The 20,596-nt window shown below is 44.9% G+C and overlaps 3 protein-coding genes and 1 long non-coding RNA gene across 5 annotated transcripts; 2 read left to right on the top strand and 2 right to left on the bottom strand.

Annotated features, from left to right (window-relative positions):
• Positions 1-271: 271 nt before the first annotated feature.
• Positions 272-8,381, bottom strand: LOC100824795. 2 transcript variants are annotated; one of them, XM_010233558.3, is made up of 16 exons: positions 7,880-8,381; positions 7,525-7,744; positions 6,465-6,763; positions 5,517-5,693; positions 5,032-5,379; positions 4,633-4,929; positions 4,458-4,552; positions 4,278-4,340; positions 4,104-4,192; positions 3,923-4,012; positions 3,149-3,799; positions 2,458-2,532; positions 1,646-1,716; positions 1,502-1,559; positions 1,154-1,349; positions 272-1,014 (listed from the first exon to the last, which is right to left on the bottom strand). In XM_010233558.3, exons 1-16 carry the CDS (start codon positions 8,140-8,142, stop codon positions 518-520), a joined length of 3,489 nt encoding a protein of 1,162 aa, XP_010231860.1. In that variant the 5' UTR covers positions 8,143-8,381; the 3' UTR covers positions 272-517. The 2 variants fall into 2 exon arrangements, with proteins under 2 accessions (XP_010231860.1, XP_010231861.1); XM_010233559.3 differs by lacking the exon at positions 7,880-8,381 and having other exon boundaries at positions 7,457-7,586.
• A 1,678-nt stretch (positions 8,382-10,059) lies between these two features.
• On the top strand, positions 10,060-11,752 carry LOC112270998. Its single transcript, XR_002963755.1, has 3 exons — positions 10,060-10,338; positions 10,523-10,679; positions 10,788-11,752. It is a non-coding gene; the product is annotated as an uncharacterized LOC112270998 (long non-coding RNA).
• Positions 11,753-13,079: 1,327 nt separating this feature from the next.
• On the bottom strand, positions 13,080-14,489 carry LOC100825097. Its single transcript, XM_003566670.4, has 2 exons — positions 14,112-14,489; positions 13,080-13,983 (listed from the first exon to the last, which is right to left on the bottom strand). Exons 1-2 carry the CDS (start codon positions 14,359-14,361, stop codon positions 13,256-13,258), a joined length of 978 nt encoding a protein of 325 aa, XP_003566718.4. The 5' UTR covers positions 14,362-14,489; the 3' UTR covers positions 13,080-13,255.
• A 1,673-nt stretch (positions 14,490-16,162) lies between these two features.
• LOC100825403 (pentatricopeptide repeat-containing protein At3g51320) lies at positions 16,163-18,851 on the top strand. Its single transcript, XM_010235100.3, has 2 exons — positions 16,163-17,349; positions 17,444-18,851. Exons 1-2 carry the CDS (start codon positions 16,272-16,274, stop codon positions 18,022-18,024), a joined length of 1,659 nt encoding a protein of 552 aa, XP_010233402.1. The 5' UTR covers positions 16,163-16,271; the 3' UTR covers positions 18,025-18,851.
• The last annotated feature ends 1,745 nt before the right edge of the window (positions 18,852-20,596 follow it).

Raw genomic sequence — 20,596 nt, forward strand, 5'->3', positions numbered from 1 at the left:
ATAAAGATTGGCTGAAATGTAGCGGCTTTATTTACATACACTGCTTAGAAGCAAAATAATTATTAAGGTTAAACACAGCAAAAACTAGAAATCAAACAAATAGTAACCCATATATTTGAAAGAAACACAATTTTCTTGATCTGCAGGAAAATGGTCCACCACTGAGCTATGGAACCAATTTTCTTCAGGATATGTTCGTTATAAATATAGGTGCAGCCCTTCCCACGGCAGAGAAGAATTTTCCGCCAAAACACAAATTCACACAAGTGGATGAGAAATATGCCAGAAACTCCTGCTTGATTTTCCTTTCCAAGAACAAATTGGTTGTTCCGGAAGAACCGCTGTTTTACATAACAGCTCAACACACTACAATAAATGGAGGCAGAACTGCAAGTGAGCAAAATTGCAAGCTAAGATGCCATTGGCATCATCACCATCTTATTCTTGCTATAGGAACTAATATCAGCAATAGGGTAACTAACAGCTAAATATGGACAGGATAGACAATGAGGTTCTTTTACATAAACCCCAACTCAGTAAGGTCATCGTCTGGGACTTCCAGGGCGCCAGAGAAATCGTCGTCCTGTGGTAATGAATCATCAAGGCCATCCGGGAACCAAGAGCTGAAATCATTGCCCTGCACATCCAGCCCTCCGGGAACATCTAATATGTCGTCGTCTAATCCAGGCAAGTTCGTCACTGCAGGATTGGTAGATCGCTGAGCCGCATTCCCAGGAGCGTTTCTTGGTCGCCAGGCAATTCTGGCACCTGCAGAGCCTGCTGGTTCTGGGTGCTCCTGCGCTGCCAGTGTTGAAGATGACTCCACAACTCTGCCAAGAAAGTTGCCAGAGGTTGATAGCTGCACCAGCTTTTGCTTCGACTTTGTCTTGTTTTTACGTTCTCCGCTCCTACCGGTGCCTGATGAATGGCGCCCTGATTTCGGACCAGAGCCCTTTGCAGATGCATCTTTGTTGCGGTGCCTTTCCCTGTTGCCCTTTTTCCATCTTGTAACACCTGGAAACAGAAAAAGTAAAGGTCGATGTGGGTTGTGAAACACAGGTCGACTACTAACATCACCAAGTTGCACACCGCTCTCAAGTTAAGAAAAAACAATAGGATCCTTCTGTCTTATCAACAGTGCCACATGTATTACCTTCAGTAGATTTTGCATCACAGCTTGGGAAGGGTGCAGATAGCAAACTCCAAAGAGAAGGTTCGCTGAAGCAGCTTTTCTTTGTTCTCTCAAAATTCTGGCATCGGGCAAGAGTGCGCTTGGCAAAGGCCAAGGCAAAGGCCAGATCTTTTGCGGCCTTATTGGCAGACTTGTGGCGGGAATTAACTTGCATACGCTATATACATATGTGTAATAAAGATCAGTATACAGGATAAAGGTAGCATAGCTGTAAGGAAAACTATAGTTTACAGAAGCAGGGTAGTTATTCTCATATGGTATTAACATCAATATAAGAATAGCAATCATGTAATGAGATGCACCAACTACCTGAAGTTTTCTGTGTGCGTTTTCAACCAGTTTGTTCAATGCATGTTGCTCTAGGATCCTGTCAGGAGATCTTAAATTAGCCACTGAAGTAATTTTATGCACTAGCATTTAATATCTAATACACTGATAAAAATCCGTTTATACCTTTCCTCGATATTTTTGGTATCTTGAATCACTTTATCTAACTTATGTAATCCACATTTCTTTTGCTTCACCTGCAAAATAAAAATGATAAATTATATACATGGATAAACACCTAATGAAAACAAAATAATTTCATCTTCGTTTAATATATCATTTACATATAAGAGAAGGCATCACAGGAAATGCATATGAGAACACATCTTAAAATAGGATAATATAAATTGTCCTTAAAAAATGGGTATCTGATGGCTTAAAGAAACCACTTAAAAACCACTGCTACTTTTCAATACACCCCTTGAGGTATTCCACACTGCACTTATATGTTTCCATCTTCTAGTGATATGGACAAACCACCTTCAACTATACCATCCAATTGATCAAGCGGCCATGGGATAACCATGTAGTATTATTACTCCGAACTATTATGACGGGTTCAAAAATGCAGTTTCTCAATGGGAAATAACTAAAGGTCTTTGTAATGTGTATTTAATGATGTCCAAGGATGTCACTTCAATGCATAGCTCACATGACCCCTATACTTACTACCATGTATATGAATGCCAGGTGAGCGAGGCCAACTTTATATGCTCACATTGAAGTGTTCCATTTTCTTTTCTTTTTTCCAAAGAAATCCTTACATCAAAACCTGAATTCTGAAAATGCAATAATATTATAACAGTTTACATTAATCTGACACAACCACGGTAACACACTAAGGAGAATAATGGAGCAGGCATCCAGGTTCAATCAAAATGAAGACAAGACATTTTCCAAGGAAACTGAAAGCATGTAACTAGGGTTGCTCGTGTAACCTGATCGTGGAGCCTTCTCCTCAGTTCTGAAATCATTTTATTGATGTCCTCATCCTCTCCATAGTTTAGATTTGGCTAAAAAGGGTAGTAATGCAAATATAAGGCAACAATCACAACTCAAATGTAAAAAGGAAAAGGCTTCCTGAAGTAAATTTTGGAACTGACAGGTTATTGCATAAAATTAACCAGCCTTTGCAGGTGTTGGAACACACACAAAATGTCATCAAAGATGAGAAAGTAAAATAATGTGTGTACTAAGTGCATATTTTCCTTCTAAGCATGGATAGTTTGTTTTGAGGCACTTCCAAGAAGGATCTCAAGTATTCTCAGATATCATCTGTATTGGTGACTACTCTACTTAGCAAAATGTTTTAAACTACGAAAAGCATTGAACCAAAAGAAGCAGCTCCTAAAATTTAACCCTTCCATGTACAAAGTTCATCAGTTCTGAACAATAATAGTTTCATGTGCATAAACCTTGTGTGCTAAGGTAACAATCAAGAAACACAAGTCCTTGTCAATTACCATCCCAAGAAACACTTGAGATTGCTCAAAACATTTCAACTGTGACATTTCTCCTATGTGACATTTTACATGATTCCTAGGCTCAGAAACTTATTAAAAAAATACATAAAGGGATATTTAAGTTTCAAATGCAGTAATATGTCGAGATGTGGACTAGGGATCATACCAATGTTTCTGGACAAATGCCAATACTTTCCAGCTCAATCAAAATCTTATCATTCACAGAGATCTGGCTGTATTGATATTCATAAGGAGGTGAAGGAATCCTTTTCCCAGGATTGTGGCATTGCTGTGAAATCTGTGGTATCAAGTCATGCAAAGGCTCATATTCTGGGAATACAGCACCACTGAATCCATCTGACAAAATCTCACACTGGATCGAAATTTGACTGTTTGAGCTGATGAAATTGCTGGAAGCTGCGTATCCATTGGACAGGCTCTGATTTACCATTGAAGTATTGTTTGAACATGTAAAATCAACACTCAGCCCAAAATTAGATGTTATGTCACTGACTTGAAGTCCATTTGTTACATATCTGTTGGCACTGCAGAGAACGTGGCTACTCGGCATATCACTTTGCACACGATTGGAGTCAGAAGAATCATCTTCTATAATTAAAGCTGAAAGGAGTCTATGTGCCATTGGGGCCATCTCATGAAACCATTCGTCGGCTTCTACATTTTGTGGTTCATTGCTGTGGTTTTCCTCACTAGGAATAGAACAGTCAATAGGTCCTTCTGTTCTAACCACATTGGTTTTCCTTTGCTCAGATAAGAGAGAAGAATTACATGTAGCCAGCACCTGAGACAAACGCTCCTGCAGATATTTGGGACACGGGAAGCATTGAAGCAAGGCATATAGTTAATGAGTTTAAAAAGAGATAAATTGGATGCAAGGGCAAGGATTTTTCAGATGGGGTGACTCATGGCACACACATACCATCGTTTGCGGTTTGCTGTAGTCAGCAGATGCCATCACATTGTGTCCACCATAAAGCATGCTCATCTCAAGCTCTTCCACAAGGTCAATCTGATAACTCCTATAAGTGAGAAATTCCACCCAACCAAACAAGAAACAAGTCTAATCGATCATTACATATCCAAATATAATGGGCACCAACCTGGTGTTTTAAGAAATCCAAATTTTCAGAGCTTATGAAAGTTAGCATTGGTTCCATCTCCTTCCAAAAAGGGCTAGAATATGTACCAACTGCAGAAAAAGAGTAAGTTATATACCATCAACCCAGAGAGATGCTGACAGAGCTCAGATGGTAAAATCATAAAAGAAAACGCACTGATAGCACTGCGAGCAGCATTTACAGCAGCTAAAAGCTCCTCTCGGTCAACTTCTGGTTCACCTACAATGCGCAGTTAGTTATTAAAAATAAAAACTAACGTTTGACAGAGGAAACTACTCCAAATTTAACCATGATAGCCAGAGTAGAGAGTACAAAGGTGAAGTGTCTTCTGGCAACCTGTTATAACTCTAGAGTCACGATTAAGAGCCTGTGCCTGACAAGCTGAAGCTTTGCGGTCAGAACCTTTAGTCATCAGGGGCCGTCCAACCTTACTGCACCAATGTTTAGAGGCCCAAATCAGTCACATATTAAGAAACTAAAATCCACTTCCTTACAAAGGAAAATTAGATACCTTTCACGTCCAGTTCTTCCACATTTTAGTGGTTTTCTTGTGCCTGTAGCACCCAAATTTTCTTCAGATATGGAAGCATGCCCTTTAACATTCATAGTACCTCTTCCACTCCTCCCCTGACGATGAACACCGCCATGTTCAAGTTCTTCTTTCGAAGGCTCTCTGTTTTTACTTGATGAAACAACTGATGCTGCTGCATTATGGATTGCATTTGCATCCTCATTCTCCACACCACTATTCTTAACTTTTTCCATGGCCTTGGCCTCGGCAACTGCCAGTACCCCACTTTCCGACAACCTAACAGGAGATGAGTTGCTATCAATTTTACTCATTGTTTCTGCATTACTGCTAGTAAAAAAATTCGGAAGTAAAACACTGTATGACTCTATAGGTGCTGACCTAGCTGCAGTATCAAGTGGAGATCCATCAGATAAGACATCATCAAAATCTGAGACTGGAGAAACTACATTTGCTCTTCTTGTCCGCGACATTTTCTGAGGGCGTTGGCCAACCCAAGAAATAGGTGAGGAAGCATTTAAATGTGTGGAACCACTGGAACATTTGCGGCTGGCCATGCTTCTCAATGGCGAGACTTTATTTGAGGAAGGTGCTTGTTCACATTCATCGCTTCCTCCAGCCGAGCGTTGGAGGGTAGATGATGGGCGCGTGATAAGTGAACTGGTTCTTGGTGACCTGCATGCTTTAGTCTTGGGAGAGGGACTTAAGCTTCTATCAGAAGTATGTACCCTGTATAAACAGAGTTGCCGCAGATCAGAAGGAAGATGTTGCACTACTCATTCCCGTTTATGTAACACAGACACTGTGAATTGTCGGGAGGAAACAAGTTCCTTATGCATGAAAATGAAGTAATGCACTATGCTTACTTGTTTCCTTTTATCACAGCACAATCCTTTTCAAGTCCAGCATGCTGCACTCTTCTTTCATTTGGCAGAGTGACATGATCCACAACAATCTTGGATAGGACACGAGACCCAAAATTATTCTGCCGAGAACTGCTATCCATTTTGCAACCTGCTACTGATCTGACAGAAGCTCCATGTCTGCAATAAAAGAACTGAGAAGAGTGAATTCTGACCTGATGAGGAAGTAATGACATAACTAGCAGAATAAATTTCCACATACAACCATATAGTGCTTAAAGAGGATTCAAATGGAATATCTATAAAGCATAAATTTGACTGCAACGTAATGAAAAACCTATCTGGATCAAAAAAATAAACAGAAGACAGCCTAAAGAAAGAGCTGAGAAACCCAAAGGTCAATCTCGTGATGATGCCTGAGTCGTGACAAGCATACATAGTAATGGCATTCATCTCTCTTGTGATGTTGGAACGACAGTGCATGTCAGTCCTCACTCTCTACTCCCCAAGTTATACTCCCTCCAGTTCACAAATAAGGGACGTTTTTCCTCAAAAAAAAACTTGGCTGTCCATATAATTTGAAATGTATAGATCCAAAACTTCAAAATCATATGTATAAATTTGTTTCAACGTCCTTGCAGAATATTAAAATTTTGTTGGGTATATAATACATATAAAACAATAAAAATTAGTGGTCTGAGTTACCTTTTCAAGACCGTGCCAATGTCCAAAATGTCAGTCAAATTTATGAAGAGAGAGAGAGAATAATCTAGATGAGCATTTTACCTTTCTAATATTTTGGGCAAAAAATATTTAAATTTCTAGTGTTTGAGTTGTTTCCAGATTTCTAACTTTAATCCAGCATGGTTCTCAATTAAAACAAGTCAGTTGTACAGTGATACCCAAGTCCAACTTTAAGCGACAAAAGTGATGGTTCTGCACACAGTTTACCTGAGTGCAAGGCCATCACTAGAACACGGAGGTGCTTCATTTGCTGGCTTATGCTGACCCACAGATTTGACAACTCCATCAGCATCATGCCTGTTGAGCATTGTTCCCAGAGAGCGCTTGCGTTTCAATTTTTTCTCCCAGCCTTCACCTCCAGTAGATAAGCCCCGTAATTTGTCTTCAGAAATCCCTGGTAATGTAACAGATGTTCTTGCACAGATCTTTTCCTTCTCCAAAGGTTTACTTTCATTACTATTAGGCACAGGACCTTGTCTTGTAGGAACACCACCACGTCCTTCCATCTGAAATATGTAGAAATGTTGAAACAAGTTTTAGATATGGAAAATTTTAAGGAATATGGAAGCATAATCATAAGAAATCTGTTACAGAAGTCTAAGAGAAACATGTAGACATCAAGCGCCTTGAAAGTTCAGGATTCAGAAATTTTCAAAAATCTGTCACAGTTTCAAAACCCAAGAAGTACAAGTTACTACATAAAATTAGGAATCTCGGCCAGGCCAATCCTTAATAAACGATAGGTTTGGGATCAGTTCAAAATAGAAGACTGCCTTTGGATTATGAAATGATCACATTTGGAACAGAGATTGAATGGTCAGCGAAAGGAAAAGTGGGGCCTTAGGACAAAATCACCATCTTCCCACCCTTTATACTGTATGGCTCTTCTCTAAAGAGCACCATAAAACATTATGTTTACAAACCACCCATGATAACTTATAAAGTGAAAATTGTATGTTCTGGCTGGTAACTAGCCAAAAACAAGAGCAGGCAGATTATATTGGCTACTAGTCTAAGTCGAAAATCGACAAGACTAAAACTTTGTGAACTATTGTACTTCCAGATATCGACAACGTTGCGATACAGTTGTGTAATTAAGACCATTCGTTCAGGCAGAGATAATTAAGCATGCTGCAGATTGTAAAGATCAAAACTTTCTGAACCCCAACACTCTAAGAGAGCTCGGCACACACACCAACCTTAAATTGACACAATGCCAATCGCCAGCATCATTAAAATGGCAGTGAAAGACAGACAAAGCACGAACCCGTCCGTCCAACAGCGAGGACCGCACGCGCTTGATGATCGCCCCCGGGGAGTTCCTGCTCTGAGCTCTGGCCCTCGACGAGCCCGAGGAGGGCGTCCCATCTGCCCCAAGCTTCTCAGCGCCAGGAGCAGGAGAATTGCTCCTCTGGCGCTTGCGGGTGACGATGTTCTTGTACCTGTCGAGCCTCTGCACCGCGTCCTGCAGCGACCGCTCCCTGTCCCTACCCGATACAGCAGGGGAGCAGATTGATCAAACTGACAAGTAATGACAGCAGCCAGCAATGCAATGTGGCAGGCGGCGGCGGGTTGGGAAATGCGATGTATCGGGCGGTGGGCTTCAGGGGGGGAATATATACCTGGCCGTGGCGCCGGACTCGAAGATGCCGTCGCGGAACCGCCTGAGCTCCTCCGTCGGGTCGCCCGACTGCAACGCCCGCCGGAGCTCGCCGACCCGCGTCTGCTGCTGCTGATAATGATGCCTCGGCTGCTCCCCCGCAGCCGCCGGGTCCAGCCACAGGTACTTCGCGATAGAGGGCGGAGCAGCAGCCGTAGTGGTTGTAGTAGAAGGAGAACCCGCCGGCGCTGGCTCCGCCGGCCCCTCGCGCGAGTCGCCGGCCATGGGTGGCAACACGGGACGGCGGCCTAGGGCTGGGTGAGCCGAATGCTGCGGCCTGCGGGGCGGCGGAGGAGAGCGGCGGGAGGAGCGATTGCGGTGCGGAATTGCGGTGGTGGGAGAGGAAGAGGAGGAAGAGGAAGGTTGCTGCGGCGGGCGAGGGGTTGGGGGCGGAGTTGGATACGGCGGCGAGGAAGGAATCGGCGCAGGGTTTTGGTGGAAAGGGGGGGAGCTTGGAATTGGAGTCAAACTCAACTCAAAACCCTTTTTAGAGGTGATTGTGACTGATTGATCCACAGTTCGACGGCGATGGATTTGGGTAATGGAGAAGAGAAGAAACAGTGTTTCTTCCTCGGAGGAGGAAAACTTGGGTCTGTGGATTTGACAAGATCATCTATGCAAATACGGGTACCTCGCAGACGTCGTTTGCATCTTGCGGGAATCGCCGGCGAGGGTGGCGACAAGAAATAGGACGAGATGTGGTCAGAAAGCAGCCGAGGACATGGTGGCTGGTGGAGTACGACGAATTCTGCTAGGCGGAGGAAGAAGAAGGAGGAACCACTCGTGCGTGGCCAGAAGGCAGCCTATCTAGGACAGGGTGGCTGGGTGGAGGACGACAAATGCTGCTAGGCGGAGTAAGAAGAGGGAGTAGCGACTGGTGCGGAATTGTGGTGGTGAAGAACGTTGTTGCGGCGAGGGGTAGGTGGGGTCAGAGGTGACGATGAGGATGGAGTCGACACAGGGGTTGGGAGGGAGCCGGAGATATAGGGAAGGGAGAGAATTTGTAATTGGAAGCATTTCAACTCAAACCTTTTTTGTAGGAGACAAGGTGATCGATTGATGTGATGGATTTGGATAGTAGGGAGAAAAGAGCGACACACGTGATATTTTTCTTCTTTCCGTAGGAGGATGAAAAATATGTGTTTTGTGTGTTATTTATTTACCACAAGATTGCATATATAAAAGTTGAATATTGTACTTCTCTGCAAAATGTCAAGGAGAGGATGGAGCAGATGCATGGTTTGGGAGGGTGGAGTTAGAGATATGGAAGGGAGAGGATTTGGAATTGGAAGTAATTCAACTCAAAATGGGTTTTAGAGGAGAGAAAATATCGAAACACGTGATTTTTTTTTGTTTCCCAAGGGGGAGGAAAACATGTGTTCCATGTGTCATTTATTTGCAAGATTGCATATATGTAGAAGTCAAATCTTGTACTTGGGTGCAAAATATGAATGTACTAGTCTTGCTGGTTTTTCAATGGTTTTCCTATGAGTGATCAAGAGTCATAGGACCATTTTCCATGCATCACTGAGAGGTTTAACAAAATCCACCCCTAATCCACAAAAGATAATTCGTTAATTTCATTGATATTTTCATTTTGATTTCATTATATTTTCACAATAGATTTATATTTCATTATGATTTCATTTTCTATTGAGGTTTCATTTATGATATCAATTTTCTGGTGGTGTATTATTATTTTAAAATATTATTTAATTAACATGTTTGTTTCATTGGTATTTGATTGAAATTTCATAGATATTATAACGACATATCATTGAAATTCCAATGATATAACAGTGAAATTCCAATGACTTCATTCATTTGATACTCCCCTGGAGTATATTAGTACAACATCACACCCTACATAGAGGGATGGAGTGCGGGTTTATTCATATAAAGTTGAAGCCCACTAAGTGTAGTTAATTTAGCAAGCTGCACATGCAGCCTATCCATGTCAGCATCTTGCCCCCACTGGATGATTTTCCTGTTTTCTCGTGCTGCCACGTCATCAAATTTTTTTTCCGTGTATTCCCGTGACTCCATCCGGTTTAACGACTCTCACGTTCCTTCCACCTAGGAGCCCGTTCATATCTATCCTTTTGGCCCATGTAACACCCGGCCCACTTGCACCTAGCCACATCGCACACACGTAAAGCCCCAGTGGCACCGCGAGGTCTTCGTCCTAAGCGCCGCTGGCGCCTCCTCCATAGTCGTCACCGCTCCGAGAAGCCACGGAAAGCGCCGGGCGAGGCCGTCGGCGCAGCAGCAGGCCGAGACGAAACCCCTGTGCGGGTGGGAGCCTCCGGCCTCGGGAGCAGAGGAGGACGCGACGGGATCGGCCAAGTGGTAGGGTCCGTCCATCTCGGAGGCGAGAAGCCGAGAAGGCTCCCGTGAGGCAACGGAGGAGAGATCGAGAGAGTAATTTATTCGATCTGTTGGCTTCCTCCTTGACGTTGTTCTTCACTTTCTTCTTTTTATTGCTCCACGGTCCACGATGTTCGATCCACTTCAATGCCAAGTCTCTTTACCTTCTACGTAATTCTTTATAAATATTGTTCCTACCTCTGATGGCATCGGCGGCTCCACGTCTCTCCTTTTCTAGCCTTGCCCTCGACGACCACCGTCCACCAACACCCCCTGCGCTACCTCCCCAACATGCAGTCGCAGGACGATCGAGGTCGAGTGATTCTATGCACATGACAGGTATCTTCCGCAAGCTATGAGTTTCCAAAGGATTGGTAGGACAGACATGCACCCAGGTAATGCTCCAACTCCACATTGCCAGGTGATTTTTTGAGGGGAAAGGGCCAAAGATTTGTTGGGTGCAGTGTGCTAATGTTGCATTCATATGTTCATTGTCCCAACAGCGACGGGAGACTGCGACCGGATCCTGTGGACCGTGGACAATACGAAGGAATGGAGCCCAAGGGATTTGCGCAGAGGACCGAAGGCAAGGGAAATGTTGCAATCAAATTTTGTTTTGATTAATTACTTCGTTTCTTTTATGGACGTCAGAACCTCAAATGTTTCTTTTATGGAAGAACCTGTCTGTTGCAGAGGCAATGGCGAACGGAAACTGGATGAAAGGGATGCACAGAATGGCTTCGGTTGTTGAGATTGATCAGTTTCTTGCTCTGTGGGAGAGATTGCAGAGAGTTATCTTGACCGATGTACCTGATTCCATTGGATGGACTCTCTCGACAGATGGAAATTATTCAGCTTCGTCGGCGTACTCTGCACAGTTCATTCAGAATATTCGGCTGCCCCTTTTCAGAGTGTTTGGAGAATAAAGGCTGAAGGAAAAATCTGTTTCTTCATGTGGCTGCTGCTGCATAACAGATTATGGACTGTAGATGGATTGGCCAAGAGAGGGTGGCCTCATAATGCTCTTTGCGTTTTGTGTGATCAGGTTCAGGAAAGCTCATCCTATATCATTCTTGATTGCCCGTTTGCAAAGGAACTTTGGCATTCTCTCCTGAGCAGATGGCCATGGCTGGCGGACTGCGCTACTAATAGATCCTCTGTCAAAATTTGGTGGAGAAAGATCATCACGACGAAGTGTCCAGACAAGGAGGAGTTGGTGTCTTTGGTGGCCTATGGAACATGACACATTTGGAACGAAAGGAATAGAAGAGTTTTCAAGCAAAAGAAGATTAGTCCGTTGATGTTGATTCGTTTGATTAACGATGACTATGGCCTTATCAAGAGGCGAAAGAGTTGTAATTTTGTTTTTTGACAGCCGGGCTTTGTCGGCTGTCTTTCTTTCTTTCGGTATCAGGGCTTTTGCCTGTGTATGTTGTTTTTCCAAACTTCTGCTGATTGAAAAGGCAGAGCACCTGCCATTCCCATCAAGAAAGTATATTTCAATTTTGACAATTATAATTTTTGCAAACGTCGGTTATTATATTCACACGTTGTCAATTTAATCTGCAGGTGATGAGGCGAAGCTAACCTGGTATTTCCCAACTTAATACCATAGATCCGTAAATCAAGTGCAAATAGTGGGTTAGCATTTTCTACGATACTGCTATTAGCAGTTGCGGGGCCTTTCTAGGATATATGTACATGTATCTTTAAATATTACATCCATCATCCATGCCCATGCGATTCTGTCTAAGGCCGTTGCCAATATATCAATGTGACGTTGTTGTTTAAACATTTTTGTTTTAATTATCACATGCATTCGCCAACCAGAAAATGTATTAATTTAATAACCAATTCAAATTACATAACTCAATTATGCGCTTTGCACCATTAGGTGCTATTTGTTGGTACTTTGCATGTTAGCGTACATCGTATTCCACAAATTCCCGGTGGAAATTCCCGCAGCAATGCGCAGGGTACCATCTAGTGTTAGATACAGATCGGACGATCCAAATTGCTCGAAATATGGCACGAGCATCCAATGTCTTAGTAGCACTGGACGCTTCTCCTTGCCTTAGTTGACTTTCTTTGGTTAAGAAGATTGTTCCTGCACAATCAAGACATTGCAACATCACTTTCTCCGTTACACGATATGTCTTCCTTTCGTCATGTGTTATCTAACTTATGTTTAGCCACTGCATATTATCATTAGTATGAACATTAATCGCCATATAAGATACCATGGAACAGATATTCATTTTCTTCTACACGAAGGGTCGGGTGATGGTTAGCAAACTCGTCATGTGAAACTCTCACACAGTTCAATTCCCGTGGGGGACGTGGTAATTCGTGTGAGAAGGGGAATTGAAATTAAATTCTCATTCTCCTTCTCTAAATTTGCCAAACGCGCTACCATGCTGGATCGGCCGGGGGAGTGAGAAAAAAGAAAGAGTGTTGACTTCTAAAGCGTGTGGCCTGGGTGAGGCATATATCACTTCTTAGTAGTTGACTTTCTTCGGCCAAGACATGGTCCCTTCACAGTTAAGACATATCGTTACTTTCTCCGATGTCTTTGTGTGTGCGCGCGCGCGCGCATTCATTTTTTTCTCCGAATAACTTAAAAGACCAGCAAAGTACAGCCCAAAATTAGGGAAAACTAAGCATCGGCCGGATCAAAGGCAAAAGGATTAACTTGTAGAAAAACGTTATTGCGTAAACATTAATGAACTCACTGCGCTGCACATATATAGTGCACACATATGTATCGGCTTAGTTAATTACGTTACATGATCATATATATAGACTCCACGAATTATTTCTCATTTTCCATACGCCGAAATAACAAATATCCACTTACATATATACCAACAAATTAACAGCCAGGATGATTAATCCATGACCAAATATTTCACTTAGCGTTCCATTACTTAATTAATCTTTCAAAGGCTGAGTCTCCGACTTGGTCGATCGGTTAATTGGCGTCGGTGACCATGGCGATTCCGTCGGTGCCGGCACGACCGAACCTGGCCACAGCGCAGTCCGTGGCGAACAGACCGGAGGAGACGAAGTTGGGGGCGCCGCCCATGACGGGCATTTTGGCAGCAACGTTGAGCTTGTTGACGTAGTCGGAGCGGTAGGTCTGGCCGAGCACACCGTGGACATTGTCGGAGAGCGCAGGGAACTTGAACCCGAGGTCGAGGTGCGCGAGGCAGTCGTCGGCGGTGACGCCATAGCTATGAACCCGGGACTCCTCCGCGGTGATGGGCACGGCGGCAGCGACGATCCGGAACACGCCCTTGAGCTCGACGACGACGCCGTTGGCCCTTGCCGTGCGGGTGATGGACAACCCAGGCACGGAGGCGGGGGACCAACGGGCACCGTCAGCGAGCGGGAGGGCGACGCGGTCGTCGTCGAAGGCGATGTCGAGGTGGTCGACGGCCGGGTTCCAGCGCGCGGAGCGGGTGGCGCCGAGGCTGAGGCGGTGGTGGGCGCCGAAGAGGACGCCGAGGGCCTGGATCCAGGTGAATTCGCGGGCGGTGTCGTTGTTGCGGTTTCCGATGAAGTGGGCGTTGATGTGGAGGTCGGCGTCGGAGAGGATGCAGAAGTCCTGGTCCTTCTTGCCGTGGAAGTAGAAGTTGTTGCCGTCCCCGCCCGTGAAGCGCGGGTCCCCGCACGACACGCCCGGGTAGAAGTCACACACTGCAGCACAGGTGCAGTTAGCTAACATAGACCCTCTTAATTTGGTATATAGAAGTATGTTCATACAGGATTAATTAACATGAGATTAGATCGATATATAGGAGAGTGCATGATAAATATATAATTACGGCAGAATGTTTTGCAGGTGGGGCAGAGGACGAGGCACTTGGTGCGGCAGCGGTCGGGGCACTCGGCCTGGCAGTCCGGGTGCTTCCTGTCGTTGTTCTTGCACGTCGACTTGGCGTTCTTCTTCCCCGGGACTACACTCACCACCTGCACGGTGCTCCCCGCCGGCACCTGAGGCTGCGCCGCCGCCATCGCCATCGCCAGCACCATCGCCGCCAGCCACACCACGGCCAACGCCCGCCGTGCCGCCATTCTTATCTTTCTTGCTAGCTAGCTAGCTCTCTCGAAACTAGCTAGCTCGATCTCTCCTGATTGATGGAGATGGGTGGATCTCTAGCTAGCTCGATCTTGCTTTGTGTACAGGATGCTTGGTTGCTGGTCTCCTCTAGGTGGTGTGTAGTGTGCATCTTATAGCAGCTAATTAAGAGCTGAGGGGAGCTGAAGAGGGGGCGTTGACCTTGCTAGGTAAGGCAAAGCTGGAGGGTACTTGCCGGGACAGCAATGAAACTAAGCTGTCTTTCCTTGCGTTCCAAGCATGCATGCAGTACTAGTCAACCAACGGTCACTATTGCATATATTGCAATTTGCATGCACGTACACACATGCATAACCACGTATACACGTAGCTAGCTTCAACGTGAAAACATAGGAAGCGAGTGAGACCATATATGCATGCCATGTATATTTCTCCCTACTAAGCTACCTACTCCCCATAGGGAATAATGTAAACCGGTGGCTAAGCTAGCTTGGTTGGTTGCTTAACTAATTGCGTACTCTCTTTTTTTGCATGAATTATGGTAGTGGCTAGTTAGTATGGTCAATGACGTCGCCCGTACGTACGTGCATGTATGTGACGTAGATATGTAAACATGCAATTAATCTTTCTACCGTCCAAATTATACTAATTTTGTTGCTCGATCTCCTATACTAGCTAGCTATATATATGTCATTAACAGTGGCTCTACTTTCAATCAAAATAATATTAAGGCCAGAGCGTAATACATATGTGCGTACTTAATTTCAAGGAGTCTACCTAGCGTGAGGAGCAAGGATTAATTGGTGGCACGTATGTACTCCCTCTGTCCACAAATAAGCGCACTTCTATGTTTTGTCCTAAGTCATTTTTTTTTATTTTGACCAACTTCGTTGAAAATAGTAACAACGTATATGACATCAAATCGGTATATTACGAAAGTACAGGGTCGGGTCTAATTGACGTACGTAGGCACAGCACAACATTACAAAACCCAAAACACGCGCACACAGTAGACAGTACAGTAGAGCTAGCTCAATTTGAGGCTCATCTTAATTTGAACTTTCGAAGAAGACGTGAGATCGTCGTTGATATCAGATCGATCGTGTGCGCATTTGTTTTTGTCGGTTTGTGTTTGTGTGGTCAGCTAGCTTGGCCGGTTTCTTAATTAAGGGAAACAACGTCAACCAGATCGATCATCGGAAGCCACACACTCTTCGACATACTACTTTCCACATGCCACGATACATGCATATGCATGCATGCATGTTAATTGTTCCCACAATTAATCAACGTCGACGACCGGTCAAACATTCTGATGCATGTTTGAATGTGGTAGCAGGAAAATTCAGCAAAATCTACAGCCCGGGCGCCTGTTGATTTTTAGGATTTGAAATCATGTGAATTTTTCCTACTCCCTCCGTCCAACAAAAAATGTCTCAAATTTGTCAAAATTTCTGTGTTATGAATTGAACAAATTATATTGCAAATTTCCGTGTCAAAATTTCCGGCGGAGGAAACAGAACAAATTGTATTGCAAATTTCCGTGTCCTGAATTCAAATAGGATTCAATATGGCGTGGCATTCAATTCTTATGTTTTTTAGATCATGCGGATATAACTGCCCAATCAACCAACAAGATAAAGAAACAAACTATTCGTACTACTGTCGGTTTACCCTGAAGAAAATACAGTAGGTACGTAGAAGGAGCACAGGAAAAATACATTCTTGGTTTAATTTAATCCTCCACGCTCACTGCCGCTGAGTCGCTGAGAGCCCATGAGGCCTGCAGGTGGGACCAGTCTGTCAGCGATCCCAACAGTCCCAAGCTGAACAAAACTAAAACCGGCCGCCAAGCTAAATCCCCAATGGCGGCGCCCCCGCCGCCGTCTCCCCGCACTGCCGCGTGATGCCGGCCACCTCCACCTCCGACGATCTCCACGCGTTCCTCCGCCGCGGCCTCCGCTCTCACGCCGCCGTGCTCCGCGCGCACGCCTTCCTCCTCCGCCGCGGCCTCCTCCTCGGCCACCCAGTCCCCGCCGGCCTCCTCCTCTCCGCCGCCGCCTCCTCCATTTCATCCCCTTCACCGCCCCCGGCCATCTACATCCTCCGCCTCCTCCTCCGCCACCTGCCGCCGCCGCTCCCGCTCTTCTCCCTCGACGCCGCCCTCCGCGCCCTCGCCCGGCGCCGGGTTCCGTTCCCCGCGCTCCTCTCCCTCTTCTCCCGCCTCCTCCGCTCCTCCCACTGCGTCCCCTCCTCCGGCTTCCCGGACCTCTTCTCCTTCCCGCCGCTTCTCTCCGCCGCCGCGTCCTCCGCCTCCCCGCGCGCCCACCTCCCCGCGGCTCTCTCCCTACACGCGCAGCTCCTCCGCCGCGGCCTCCTCCTCGCCCCACCGCCCCACGCCGCCAACGCGCTCCTCCATTTCTACGCCGGCGCCGGCCGCCTCCCCTCCGCGCGCCGCCTGTTCGACGAAATGCCGTCCCGGGACATCGTCTCCCACAACACCATGATGACGGCCTACGCCGCCGCTGCTGTTTCATCCGGCGGCATCGATGCTGCCCGCCAGTTGTTTGACGGTATGCTGCTCCGGAACGCGGTGTCCTGGAACGTCATGGTCACCGGGTACGTGAGGGCGAAGCGGCCCGAGGAGGCGCTGGAGGTGGTGCGGTGGATGGCGGGGGCCGGGGTGAGGGGCACCGCGGCTATGATGGTCGGGGCGGCCACCGCCTGCGCCAGGCTGGGCAGGCTGCGGTCCGGGAGGGAGGTCCACTGCGCGTTCATGCGCCGCTTCGAGGAGGATAACCTGTTGGTTTGGACCTCGTTGGTCGATATGTATGGCAAGTGCCGGAAGTTGGAGGCTGCGAGGAAGGTGTTTGATCGGCTCAGATTCAGGAACCTTGTTTGCTGGAATGCGATGATCGTCGGGCATTGCGTGTATGGCGAACCTGGTGATGGGATTCAGTTGTTCCATGAGATGATTGGACGAGGTGGGTACATTGGTTTGGACATTACTATGGTGTTGGTACTTCCGGCTCGCTGCAATTTCTAAGTTTTTGATATATCCATCGTCTGCCTTTCCAGGGAAGAATGGTTCAGATGACAAATTGGTTCTACGACCAGATGAGGTCACTTTCGTTGGTGTCCTCTGTGCCTGTACCCGTCTAGGCCTCGTGGATGCTGGGAAGGTATATTTTGCGGAGATGAGCACGATGTACAGTCTCAGGCCAACATTTGCGCACTATTGGTGTATGGCAAATTTGTTAGGGAGTGTTGGGCATCTGGAAGAAGCTGAGGGCCTCTTGAAGAGTGTTCCAGGGGAGCTGAAGGCGCGTGCATTGGGTGGTTTGCTCGGGTTGTGCCGGTTCCGGGGGGAGTGGGAACTTGGGGAACGGATAGCCCTCAGGTTGATCGAGCTGGAACCAAGCAATTGTGCCCACTACGCACTTCTGTGCGGAGTGTATGCTTCGGCAGGAAGATGGGAAGATGTCCACAGAGTGAAGTCTATCATAAAGGAAAGCGATGAAAGGTTCAGTCCTGGACATCGTCTGGTGGATTTAAATGAAATTGTTCATCAATTCAAAGTCAGGGAGAGGCAACCTGAGAATCAGGAAATATATGTTATCTTGGATGACTTAGTGTCAAAACTGAAGTTAACAAGTTGAGAAGATGTGCAAACTGAACCCGGAGTAAAGTAGTCCACAGATCATTTCCGAGCTGCACAGTTTTTGAGCAGGCAGCTAGTCGGAACAGCAGGCTATGTTGTGAACCCACATGTAAGACAGGGTTGCAAGAAGCATAGCCTCCTGTGTATTTGTGGAAAGCCACATAAGGTTCTCTTGAATCAGATGATCCTCTGTTCAAGTACTTTGCACGTACAGATGCATACAAGGGACAGTCCACTGATGATACGAGAAAACCCAGAATGCCCTGTTCTTCATGGAAGTCCTGTGATAGCAGGCATGGTTGTGCCTGGCAGCCTGGGAGGATAAGATGGGGCTCTTGAGATGTTACGAAAAGGATCGCGTTGCAGCATTTCTGCTGGTTCTTGTTGATTGAAATTGCAAGTTTGGACATGCTGGTGCTGCAACGAAGGAAACAGAGCTGATCAGGGATGGCCTGTAGTTATTTACCGGTCATACATTTGGCAGAGGATGAAGGGTGCAGCCATGAAATACTCTTTTCCTTTTTTTTACACCGAAAGTTGACTGTAATTGGCAGTATGGCATAGGGCATTATTTAAGAGAATTTTTGTCTCGTGTAAAGATTTTTTACCTTTGTTCTCTTACACATCTCTTACGGTCAGCCAGTCAGGCCAATGTCTCCTGATGACAATTACGGGTAACTGGTAAATTCCATTTGAGCCATTTGTTGTAGAATAGCAGAATGATTGAACACGATGAGTCTTTCTACTTCCGTCCCTATTGTTGGCAGCATTGTTCAACTTTATAGGAAAGCATGATGCACTATTGTTGGAAGCATTGTTCAAAGGTCTAGGAAGTGTACGGTACGGGTTTTATAAAACTTGCAGTATTTGTTGGCTAGTACCATTGCATAACAGAAGCTTAACGCTTGTACTGTACATATGAAACAAAATTGGGTCATAAATGGAGTATACAAACCATATTGAACCAAATTCTGATACGCAGATGCAGCAACCCGCCGGTGGTAAACCTACACTTTTTTAGTGAAGTTAGTGTTAATGAATCATCATTGTAAGTAAACCTACAAGTACCAGTAGTCACTTGTGGATTAAACTTTATTTTGAACCTCAAGAACATTCACAAACTTCTCCCAGGCTGCTACAGGTAGCTACGAATACTTTGCTGCATTTTCACTTTCACTTCAATTTAATTTACTTTCTTAGTTGAAGCATCCACATCCAATTTGTAGATAATGGGCATGTCCAGAACATGATCTTTTGTTGACATCTTTTGTGCGGTTACGCTCAGAACATGATTATTTGTATACTTTTACATAGGAAAGTTATTAACAATTCCAAAATTCTACTCCCTCCGATCCTAAATTATTGTTGAAATATTACATGTATATAGACGTTTTTTAAGAATAGATACATCCATATTTGGACAAATTTGAGTCAAGAATTTAGGATCGGAGGAATATTACTTTCTGGATCTAGTTAATGATTTTAATTCAAGGTATAATTCTATTGGAACAGATTGTTAGACTTTAATTGTTGTTGGCAACCTTTTCAGCGTGGTGGTTGTTCTTACATTTACTATCTGTATAGCATACATGTATGATAAGGATATTGTAACCGTATGTTCCCGAGAACAATGAGAATGCATGCTTGATATTGATACACTTTGCGACTTTGTCTCATTACTCATTAGTGCTTATAAACCAGAAGTATTGTTCTATCATAGGACAACCCGTTTTCCCTTTGGAGTTCTGTAGAAGCAAAAGAGACCGGTGAGTGCAACATTCAATTAGTCTCTTTTCGTACGTCACTTTGGTCACTTCGAGAAACATAATAGATTGATAGATATCATATCATATAAACAACACTCTCTAGATTAAAGTAATTAGATTTTCAGGTTGCGTTTTATGATAGGACACTTGAATGCATAGGAATAGGAGTTTGCTCCAATTTTACTTTTCTTTTTTTTAACGATGCAGAGTTGGTTTAAAGTTTTTTTGAGAACTGACATTTATAAATTTCACCATACAAGATTAGGCTACAGCTGATTTATGCTAATGATGATTTTTTTTTAAAAAAAACAGGAACTATGGATCGTGTTTGCAACATCTAATGAATCTAAAACCGAACCTATCTTTGGACATTTATCTTTATGAACATTTGAAGACTTTGTAAAAGGACATTTCGTGCAAAGCATTACATCAAATGGATGCTGCTAGGAAGATGGCCAGCACACGATTTGATTATTTTAATCTCGCTGATTGGATAGCAATACTCTGCCGGATCATTTCAATCATTTCTTTATTTCGTGTCAATTTATTCAATTTTTTATTCTCTGAATTAATTCAATTTTGTTTCTTCTTTTTTTTTAGGACTACAATGATTCTTTGCCAGATCCCAATATGTTTTCCTCATCCAGGAGATTCGCCGCTTGCTTGGCGACGAAAGGGCGTTTAAGTTTCAAAAGATCACATGATTCGAGAATCTTGCAAGTCATACTCTGGCCAATATAGCTAGGAGAGACGAGAGTACAGCCGTTTGGTTGGGCTCAGGACCTGTTGAGCTGTTGGCCGTGC

This window comes from Brachypodium distachyon, chromosome 2 (genome assembly GCF_000005505.3).
Source record: "Brachypodium distachyon strain Bd21 chromosome 2, Brachypodium_distachyon_v3.0, whole genome shotgun sequence".
Taxonomy (NCBI): domain Eukaryota; kingdom Viridiplantae; phylum Streptophyta; class Magnoliopsida; order Poales; family Poaceae; genus Brachypodium; species Brachypodium distachyon.

Bases quoted from the DNA above. Each gene is read 5' to 3' on its own strand.
- LOC100824795 (XM_010233558.3), bottom strand. From the start codon at position 8,142: ATGGCCGGCGACTCGCGCGAGGGGCCGGCGGAGCCAGCGCCGGCGGGT. The intron at 4,193-4,277 runs GTGCGTTTTCTT...CTTTTTCTGCAG, and splicing joins TGCTGCTCGCAGTGCTATCA to TTGGTACATATTCTAGCCCT. The intron at 1,560-1,645 runs GTATAAACGGAT...ATCTCCTGACAG, and splicing joins ACCAAAAATATCGAGGAAAG to GATCCTAGAGCAACATGCAT.
- LOC100825097 (XM_003566670.4), bottom strand. From the start codon at position 14,361: ATGGCGGCACGGCGGGCGTTGGCCGTGGTGTGGCTGGCGGCGATGGTG. The intron at 13,984-14,111 runs GTAATTATATAT...CCTGTGCTGCAG, and splicing joins CACCTGCAAAACATTCTGCC to TGTGTGACTTCTACCCGGGC.
- LOC100825403 (XM_010235100.3), top strand. From the start codon at position 16,272: ATGCCGGCCACCTCCACCTCCGACGATCTCCACGCGTTCCTCCGCCGC. The intron at 17,350-17,443 runs GTGGGTACATTG...CTGCCTTTCCAG, and splicing joins CCATGAGATGATTGGACGAG to GGAAGAATGGTTCAGATGAC.